The sequence below is a fragment of the Labrus mixtus genome, chromosome 5 (genome assembly GCF_963584025.1).
Source record: "Labrus mixtus chromosome 5, fLabMix1.1, whole genome shotgun sequence".
In the NCBI taxonomy this organism is placed as follows: domain Eukaryota; kingdom Metazoa; phylum Chordata; class Actinopteri; order Labriformes; family Labridae; genus Labrus; species Labrus mixtus.
Window position 1 is genome coordinate 32,195,042 of NC_083616.1, and position 10,000 is coordinate 32,205,041.

At 46.3% G+C, this 10,000-nt stretch overlaps 1 protein-coding gene across 2 annotated transcripts in view; it reads right to left on the reverse strand.

The window, feature by feature from the left end:
- Positions 1 to 10,000, reverse strand: part of antxr2a (ANTXR cell adhesion molecule 2a) — an 82,216-nt gene that overhangs the window by 50,954 nt on the left and 21,262 nt on the right. For both annotated transcript variants that reach the window (XM_061038984.1, XM_061038985.1), the window contains exons 11-12: positions 1,922 to 2,000; positions 1,502 to 1,597 (exon numbers count right to left, since the gene is read on the reverse strand). In XM_061038984.1, coding sequence (XP_060894967.1) covers positions 1,502 to 1,597; positions 1,922 to 2,000 — 175 coding nt within the window. The remainder of the gene's footprint in view (positions 1 to 1,501; positions 1,598 to 1,921; positions 2,001 to 10,000) is intronic.

Sequence of the window (10,000 nt, forward strand, 5' to 3'; positions counted from 1 at the left end):
TGTGTGTGTGTGTGTGTGTGTGTGTGTGTGTGTGTGTGTCTGTGTGTGTGTGTGTGTGCGTGTGTGTCTCTGTGTGTGTGTGTGTGTGTGTGTGTGTGTGTCTCTGTGTGTGTGTGTGTGTGTGTGTGTGTGTCTGTGTCTGTGTGTGTGTGTGTGTGTGTGTCTCTGTGTGTGTGTGTGTGTGTGTGTGTGTGTGTGTGTGTGTGTGTGTGTGTGTGTGTGTGTGTGTGTGTGTGTGTCTACTGAAACCTGGCAGACTGGGGGTTTAAATATTAACAAGCCACACATGGCCCTCCTCTTCTCCTCGTCCCTCGATGGAGGCAGCAGCAGCTCGCTCCACCAAGACAAACACGTCCGCAGCCAGACATGCTGCAGGGGGTTTACATTTTAATGCCTTTGTTGGTTTTCCAAAATATGCTTCCATCTCATCCTGGACGGGCTCCCTTCAGGTCCACAAAGCCAGGTGACGTCTATCATTTAGGGGGCGGAGCGGGGGGGGGCTGGAGGTGAGGTGTGGGGGGGGCAAATTTGCCTTCATCAGATCTCAGAATAAAAACAGAGAAAAAGAGCAGAGAGCACCATCTGTGTCCCCGCTCGTAGCCCCAAACCAGAATCTGCTGTGGACTTTAGGAAACGCTGATGGGGGGACGGGGGGCTGGGACAGGGGGGGACGGGTGGGGGCTGAGCAAAGTGACAGTTTTCAAATGTGTACCAAAGAAGAAGTTAAACAATGGATTCAAAGAAACAAACTAATGAGCCAACGAGTACAGACGAGTCGTTTAAAAGTCAGATCTGCGTTCATCGTCCTCGACTTCCTCCTCAGTAAACTCTCTGTGATACCATCAGCTGATCTGTGGATTCAATGAATGACCTCTGACCCCGTCAAGAGGAATACGTTGACACTTCATGATGAAGTCATCATTAACCAGCAGAGAGAAGAAAACCTGCCCGTCGTGCATCCTGTGAAATCCACCTCAAACTTCATATCCAGACACACAGCGACAGGAGTTCAGGCTGGTCTCACACCGTATGGAATACAAGTCTACTTTGAAAGCTCACACTCTGTAGTCTCAGAGTCCCGCCCCCCAACCCCACATCTGACTGGGGTAGTCTCCTGCTGTGAGGTGAATGTGTGAAGAACCAGGTCAGGAAGATGTCAGGGGCCGTCAGAGACACCGTGTGATGATTCTGGATCACCTCGGTTCCCAGGTAGGACTAAAGTTAGTCCAGATCTTAAACTTCAATCTGTCGCTCGCTGATCGTTCCTTTGTATTCGGACAGCTCAGGAGACTCTGACACTAAACAGGATGTGGGCTCTTCACTTCCTGTTTGAGGTTCTTCTTCTGTGGCGTTGCTAAGCCGCCACGGGTGACCGAGGTCAACCGGAGGTGAAATCATGTTTGATACCGCTTCCTCTAAGAGCGAGAAGGTAGCGGTGAATGTGTGTGTGGTTGTGTGTGTGTGTGTGTGTGTGTGTGTGTGTGTGTGTGTGTGCACTCACCACTTTGCAGCAGAGAGGCCAGAACCACCACATGAGGGCCAGAGCGACCAGCGTCAGCAGAACCAGGAAGACGATCAGCACCGCCAAACTGTCCGACTACAGGAGGGGGGAGGGGACAAAACTCATCTTGTTTAAATGTCACATATATTTTTATCCCTGCACGGGTTATGTACATTTCTTGTGTAAGTCTATTTTTTAATTGCACAGTTTAAGTTTGATTCATCTAGGGGGATTCTTTAAATCTTTTTTCAGGTTAATATATATGTATGGGAGGGGGGGGGGGGGGGGGGATCGGTTTTGTGGTTGATTTGTAACAAATGTTTCATGTACGTCTTTGTAACCTGCTACTGGATGACTTGAATTTCCCTCGGGATCAATAAACTATCTATCTATAAATGAGGTGTGTGTGAGGAGACTCACACAGGTGGAGGCGTGGATGGTGTAGGCGCTGGAGATGAAGGACTTCCCGTGGTTCAGACTGATGAGGACGTCCATCTTCCTGTAGAGAAAACACTTTCATTAAAAACACAATAAAACATTTAAATCACCAAGGACACAAAGCGTCACACCGGCTCCCTGTCCGTCAAAGAACAGACTTCTAAACACTCTGACCTCTGACCTCTGAGGGGTTTGTTTACCCAACACGTTCAGCGTCTGCGCTCCATAAATCTGAACAAACTGTCGCTTCACGTTCTACATTTGTTATTTTCAGTTTTTTCTCTTTGTGGTCGTTTTCACTTTTTATTGTTTTTTGTCGGCTGCAGATGAATTCAGAAATGACGAGACGACAGATTGTTTTTTTTTGTGTCTGGAACTTCTTTTAACATTTCAGCCTCACATCGTCGGCGTGACGTCAGAGAGAAGTGAAAACGGTGAGTAAAAGAGAGAGAGTGAATGCATCAACAAGTGAGGTGAAGTGTCAGAGTGCGTCGTCTCTGAAAGTTCCTCGGCTTGTTTGTGAAATATTAATTAAATCAGGAAGGTTTGCAGAGCAGTCGGCTCGGAACAATCGGGAGCGCTCTGCAGAGACTCGGACTACACGGTCTGCTCGCTCATCTGTTCGGAGCCGCGGGACGACCGAGGCCCACGGCGCGGCCTCAGGCTACATCACAGCCCGAGCAGAGCGCGCTCCTCTTTATTATTCTGCAGCTCCGCCTTTATATTCAGAGGCCCTCCTGCACGCCGCCACACACTCACAGCTGGCCTCCACACACACACACACACACACACAGTAACACACACAGGTCTGCACTTGTTTCTCTCCGCTCTCTGTGTCGGAGGATTTCAGGCGTTTCACTCGTTCCGTTTCCTGCGTTCTCATTAAAGCGCAGTAATTGGATCGGCCGTAATGGACATATGGAAATTGCGGTGCCGTTCATCATTAGGGTTTTAATTGCGCCCGTTTTTGGCCTCAGATTTCTCTGTCTAAATAAGTCATAGGAGTTCAGGAGCAACTGTCCGTCCACACACACACACACACACACACACACACACACACACACACACACACTCTCTCTCTGACGGCTGTGATAATGAGGACCCCCCCCCCCCATTGTCTTCTCTCTTTAGCGTTGTGCTAATGTCAGACTTGTTACTCTAAACAGCATCATAAATATAATTCAGCTCGTTATCGTTTCTCTGGAGGCGTTAAGAGATGATCACTTTTAGATTTTAACTCCTTTTTTCACAGATTTTTTTGTGGATTTTTAAAGAGAATATCTCGGCTGATATAATCCGCCTTCATGTCGGTAGTGACAGGAGATTTTCCTGCATGTTTCCTGCTGCGTTCACGCGTGCAGCTCACCCCGACTTCACGGGAGGTCGGCATGGAGACGGTCCGGGGAATATTTTCAGGAGTTTTGTGCAGGTGTAGAAAAAGAGCACGAGTTTCCTGTGTGTCAGATGTTTGATTTCTTTAAGTCGCTTGTACTTCATATCTATTTGCACAGACGAGACTGGACTTGTAGAAACACTGTGCACTGAAAGAGACCCCTCCATGCCTCCTCCTCCTCCTCCTCTTCCTCCTCTCTCCTCCTCATTCAAACAGTCTTCTTGTAAAAAAACATCTTGTCTTGTATTTGTCTTTTTGGATTCCTGTAACTCTGCACTCTCTCTGCAGCTCAGCGAGACGTTCAGGTCTCTGCATGTTAACTAAGAGCTGAATAAAAGGGGGGGGGGGGGGGGGGGGGGGGTTGGAGGGCTAATTTAGCTGACATCCCCGGTCGGTGATAATGGTGGGCAGGTTGTTAATCAAGCTGGAGGTGCAGACCTCAGCGTGTGGTGGAGGAAAGCTCCCAAGCGAGTAACACTGATGAACCAACCCCCCCTCCTCCCCCACTGATCGGACAGAGAGGGGGGGGGGGGGGGGGGGGGGGGGAGAGACTGATGATAATTTACCGTTACTTTTGCAGAATGTGCAGCAGAGGCATATTTCATACACTCTCCCTTTTTTTATTCCCAGAAGAGATCAATGACAGTTTGATTATAAATCAGGAAATAATGTGGACAAGTTTAGATTGTGAGAACTCAACAAATCAATCTTTAAATCTTTTTAGATTCTCAACTAGAACAAGAACGAAAGAGCTGCCGTTTTACTGAACCTGCAGCTTTAACGCGTCATTATTTGACCTTATTACTGAGTAACAGTAGCTCAGCTCACAGCCCCTGAATACTCAGCAAAGACTGTCTGAGGTTTGTTTTGTGGTTAATTTGACTCCCGTTAAAAACCTTGTAAGCAGCAAGCACTGATGGAATCTAAACTTTCATACATGTTGAGCTCTTAGAAACAAGCTAGCAGCAGCTCGGCTCGCAGTCTTCCCTGAAGGCATGCATCCATCAAAGAAGCAGAAGCAGAGAGAGAGAGAGAGAGAGAGAGAGAGATGTGATGTGATGTGAAACTGACACAGGGTCAGTTCATACTGAGCGGAGGATGATACACACTACAGGGATAAAAATCAAGCAAGCAGCAGCTCAGCTCACAGCCCCACCTCCGCCAGCATCGAGTCTGCTTAAGTCCACTAAAACATCAGAAGACTCTGATTTTTACACATGAAACTTCACTATTCAATTTTGTTTCTATCAAAAACTACTTTTGTTAAGAGGAAGACAACTCATCTCCTGTGCAGATTTGTGAACAAAAAACCACAGTTATCTGAAGCCAAAAACATGCTATTGTCTTAAAACAGGCAAGCAGCAGCTCAGCTCACAGCCCCCCCTCCTCCAGCATCGAGTCAGCTTAAGTCCACTAAAACATCAGAAGACTCTGATTTTTAAATATTAAATTTCTTTATTCACTGTTTTTTATTCCAGATTCTGCTCTTTGTATACAAAGCCAGAAACAAGCTTTTTCTAACAACAAGCTAGCAGCAGCTCGGCTCCCAGTCTTCCCTGAAGGCCTGCGTCCATCAAAGAGCAGAAGCAGAGAGAGAGAGAGATGTGACGTGAAACTGACACAAGGTCAGTTCATACTGAGTGGAGGATGGTACACACTACAGGGATAAAAATCAAGCTAGCAGCAGCTCGGCTCACAGCCCCCCCTCCAGCATTGAATCTGCTAAAGCATCAGAAGCCTCTGATTTTTACACATGAAACTTCACTATTCAATGTTGTCCTCCTGCACTGAGGCCGCTCAAGTCTTATTTAGAGATAAGACAGTGGATATAGTTTGAAGACGGGGAGAGAGAGAGAGAGTCCCCCCAGAAGTCTCAGAAACTTCTGAATTCAATGTTTTTTTCCCGGAGAGGAGGATTCTGCTCCTAGTGAAGATTTAGTGACTTAAATTCTACAAGTCCAGAAACTAGCTTTACACCTGGAAACACACGAGCAGAACCTTTTGACGTTTGAAATGAAGAAATGTTTTAAACCTCGCCGACCTCGTGGTCCATGCTGCTCGTAACTCGGGAGTGACAAAGCCGAGCAGGAAACAAAGAGGGGACACACAGGGCTAAAGAGAATGAAAACAGTGACATTAAAAGGATCCAGATGAATGATTTAAAACGTGTCTCTCTGTCATTTGACTTTTCATGGTGTTGAAAGCTGCTGAGTGACAGCGGGGAGCGAGCTGCAGCTGCTCGCCGGGTCGATGCCTATGTTTGAATAAACGGGAGATGAGAGGGCAGATTGTCAGAGAGAGTGACTCGGCCTCTCAGGGACGCCAGGTGAATAACAGAAGGCTTCTTCTCGCTGCACATCTCCGGCTCCTCGTGCAGAAACTTTGTCCCCCTTTTTTGCTCCCCAATGAATCCGTCAGAAAGTAAAACCGGGCGTGACGCTAAGCTTTGCTGATGCGCTGCAGCTGGAGCGGCTGACGACGGTGACGCTAATGGCTTTGAAACTTCTCTTAAAGATGTGAAAATTGAGCCGTCTGAATAATTCACAGCGAAGCATATGTGAGGGCTGTCACTCGGCATCCAGCAGTCATCGCTCTGCAGAGTCGGTGTGGCAGAAGTTCTGATCTGTGCAGGAAGCCTGGGGACCAGATGAGAAGTTCTGCTGCAGCGTGAGACGCCCGCCGTTTGGAAGGGAAGTGACAGGCACTCAAAGAAATGGACTGAGCCGCTCTACAGAGACCGGACGTCACACGCGCGGCTCTCTGCAAAACAGACCCGACGCAGGGGGGAGGCGGTCTGAGCTGCAGGATGCTAAAAACATGAACCAAACTTTTTAAAATATCTACTCATTAATGTTTGCTTTCACGCAGGATTTCATTTCTCTGCCTTTGTGACACGATCAGCACGTAAAGAAAGAGTGTGAGAGAAGCATTCAGAGAAGAAAAGTTGAAGATGTCAGAAACCACCAACATCCACCACGATCAAAATGATTTTAAGGAAAACAAACTAAAGCGAGAAAACATCACGAGCCCAAACATCAAGATAACATTCATTTGGATACTTCTCAACGTTGAGTTAAAATCTGTAAAGTCTTTGAAAAATATGTCTTTTGTTTTTTTATATTCAGGATGAAGAGGGAAATGTGTCTCATGTATAGAGAATCTGTTGATTCGAGAGTTAAAACTACAGAACTTAAACAAACAAACAGTTTAGAGATCGCTCTGTGCTACGTTCAGGAGCGTCTCAGTAAGCTTGAAAGAGCAGCGGGTTAGAAACCTCCGCAGAGGACGACACAGTCTGTTAGTTTACCTCGTGGATGGTTTCTCTTTGAAAGCATGTTTTTTGTGTTTGTCTCTCTTCGTGTCTCCGTCTGTAACGTTGTGTTTGTTCTGCTCACCGTCTCATCGGGTCTCCCCCAGAGGAGAGGGTCTTAATCTGAAGGGGACAGACCCGGTTAAATGAAGACCCAATAAATAAATAAAAGAGTGTGTATTAAAGTCAAGTTAATCTAGTTATAAAGAAAATAATTAAAATATCTTGTTTGCAGTTATTCCTTTTTTTACAGAGCTTAATTTCTCTTTCACTGAATATTAAAAGACGTTTTGGTTTTTTTTTTTAGATCAAAATGTGGCCTTGCTGCTCGGAGACGCTGGAACAGCCTGCAGGACGACCTGAGAGGAGACGGGAATGTTCAGGTCGACTGAAACCTCTCCTCTCAGTCTGACAATGATGAAGCTGAGGGGAATTCTCTGGCACGACTTCACCGACTCCCACCTCTCGCCCGTCGACAGAACGGCGTGAGGAGCTGCAGCAGCACTTTCAGAAGAACTTCATGAACTTTATTAGAGCGACGCGTTTCGGCTCGTGGCCTTCATCAGGGTCACGTCATGAAGCTGTCAAGAAATGGGTCAGTGACAAATAAGGATTGTTCAGATGACCAAATTAAAAATCTTTTAAAAACACAATTTGAAAACATGCATCAGGGTCATTAAAATGTGAGATTTGTATTCATGTGGGTTTTGTGTTATTTAAAATTACATTTACACCATTTTTTTCAAAAGATAAGACTGAATGGAAAAATGTCAAGTGGTGTAACCACTGAAAAATTAAGAATATTGAATATTTTATTCAGATAGAGTATATGTAAGTGTACTCATGATTGTAATTACTTCATTTTAAAATAGCACAAGAAAATAGATTTTATTAGGATTATCCCTAAATATACAAGTTATGCCCTTTTTTAATACTGAGCGGGACACAAAGCTGAAAACACCTGTTTTCTAATTAATTTTTGACAAATTATTTAAAAATTATTTTAAAAAAACCCACGTTATTTCACTGCAATAGAGGACTACTTTTATTCCACTTTAATTGTCCTGTATATTATTATATTTATACAGATGGTTTAAAAAAGATGCTTCGACATTATTCTGATTCTGATTTAGAAGAGAGGTCAAAGAGAACACGATGATGAGACCCTGATCCCCTCAGAGCTTCACTTTCCTCCACAATGAATTTAAAAAAGAACGTTTGATTTGGACGCTGATTGCAAATAAAAATATGACTAACTACAGTACAGTTATTATCTTTCTCTATTCTCCTTCCTGTTATCTTCTTACACACAAATCCATATTCAGAAGACGTGTTTTATATGTTGGATATGGAATAAATGCTCCTGAGTCGAGCTCCAGGAAGTGTTGGATTGAAGACTTTTTATGAACTTGTATAAAGTTGAAGTTGAATTTTCCGCCTTTTTTTATTCTACAATCAAAACGCAGAGTTTCAATCGTCAAATCTGCGATTGGTTGATCTTTACATCCGTCAGTGACACAGAGCCGTCTGCATCCCGACAAGGAGGACGATCAGGGGCCGCTCCATCATAAACATCTTCATCATCAACCCCCCCCCCCCCCCCCTCCCACCCCGCTGGAGCAGATGGAGCCATGTCCCGGGGACAGCCTGTTTAATTATTGACTAGCATTAGCATTAGCTTCTGTACCTGCGTTGTAAAGCAGGTGTCGACTCCCCCTTCAGTTATTTTTTCTCCTCCACCGTTATTGTGAAAACACCAGGTGAGGACACGCTGCTGCACGAGCGCAGCCACTTAACCTCTCGATCGGGGGCCCCAGCAGGGTGTGCGGGGCCTCCTGACGAGGATGTACAGAGGGGGGGAGGAGGAGGAGGGGGGGGCCTCAGCAGATGCCGGAGTTTCAGGCCTGATGCCGCAGCTGTCAGCACAGATGATGCCTCTGCTGTGAGTGTTCCTACATGAGCGAGTGAGCAGGCGAGGACGCCGTGATTCCTGCACGTCCCCGCCGGGACAGGAAGCTGCAGCTGAGTACTTCCTCTCCTGCCGAAGCTTCAAAAATATGTTCCCCAGCAAAGCTTCTCTTGAGAGGTCAGGAAGAAAGTCAAGCAGGACCGCTGAGGAGGAGGAGGAGGAGGAGGAGGAGGAGGAGGAGGAGGGGGAGGAGGAGGAGGAGGAGGAGGAGGGGGAGGAGGAGGAGGAGGAGGAGGAGGCCTCGCGTGGAACACAACACGCTCCAAAAATGTGCAGTGAAACGGCGATTCTTCTCCGGCTGAGTAGAGCCGTGTTAGCGGAGCGCCCTGTGCGCCGGAGAGAGCGGTGATGGAGCAGAAGCAGACAGATGGACGGAGACGGAACTTTCCGGGGCCTCCTCGCTCCATGCAGGTGGTCCAGGGTGCAGGGATTGTCAGCGCGTGGTGAATTATTTAAACGTGGAGCGTGGAAAAGGGAATGGCTGCATCTGTCGCACATCCTCTTAGAGCCCCTCCAGCAGATGTGTTTACTCGCCGCCCGCAGCAGCTAACTACTTAATGGGTCACCATCGGCAGCCAAGAGTTAATTAAGCAGGCCGTCTGCAAATGGCGGCACGGAGCATCAGCGATGAGCAGGCCGAGGCGTTACAGATGTAGAAGCTCAAATCAACCTTTTTACTGCATCCTCAGCCAGTTGGACCAGATTATCCGGCTTTTAGTTAAAGTCTTTCTATGTGATGTTTCACACTTAAATATAAATCAAGTATCTCCTCTGAAAATAACTCTGTGAGTCATGACTGTCTACAATGGGTGTAACACCCGAGTCCCACTGTCTGTGATGTTTTCAGAGTTTTCAGAGTCCTATCTTCACTTTGTTTACATCGCCAGGACGGCCGGCTGACTCCTCCCCTCACGTATAAAAGTTGTTTAATTGAGGGACTAGAGAAAAGAAGAATAACATACTGTACTCACTGCTTAACTGTGTTTCTAGATCACGCTCATTTCAGGTAAATTTACATGCAGTGTGAAGATACGAGCATAATAAAGATCGCTAGCATTAGCATGCTAACACAACAATGCAGCGCGAGTTGTTTTGGTTTCATGCTTGTGCTCAAGGGCGACATCTGCTGGATCAAAGAATCACATATAAAGCCTTTAAACAGTGATGCATCCTCTTTACATCGTTCAGATCTGTTAGATAAAGTATCACCAGCAGCCGGAGGGAAACACCTCTGCACAAACACGACAAACAGAGATCCATGTTATCGATCCAAACTGGATCCACTTGTTATTATTATAAAGGTTGATGGGACGACTGTTAATGAAATGGTCATTGCAGAGGAATGGTGAGAAAATGTTCCCATGTCAAGGTCAATGTGTTGACTGTGTG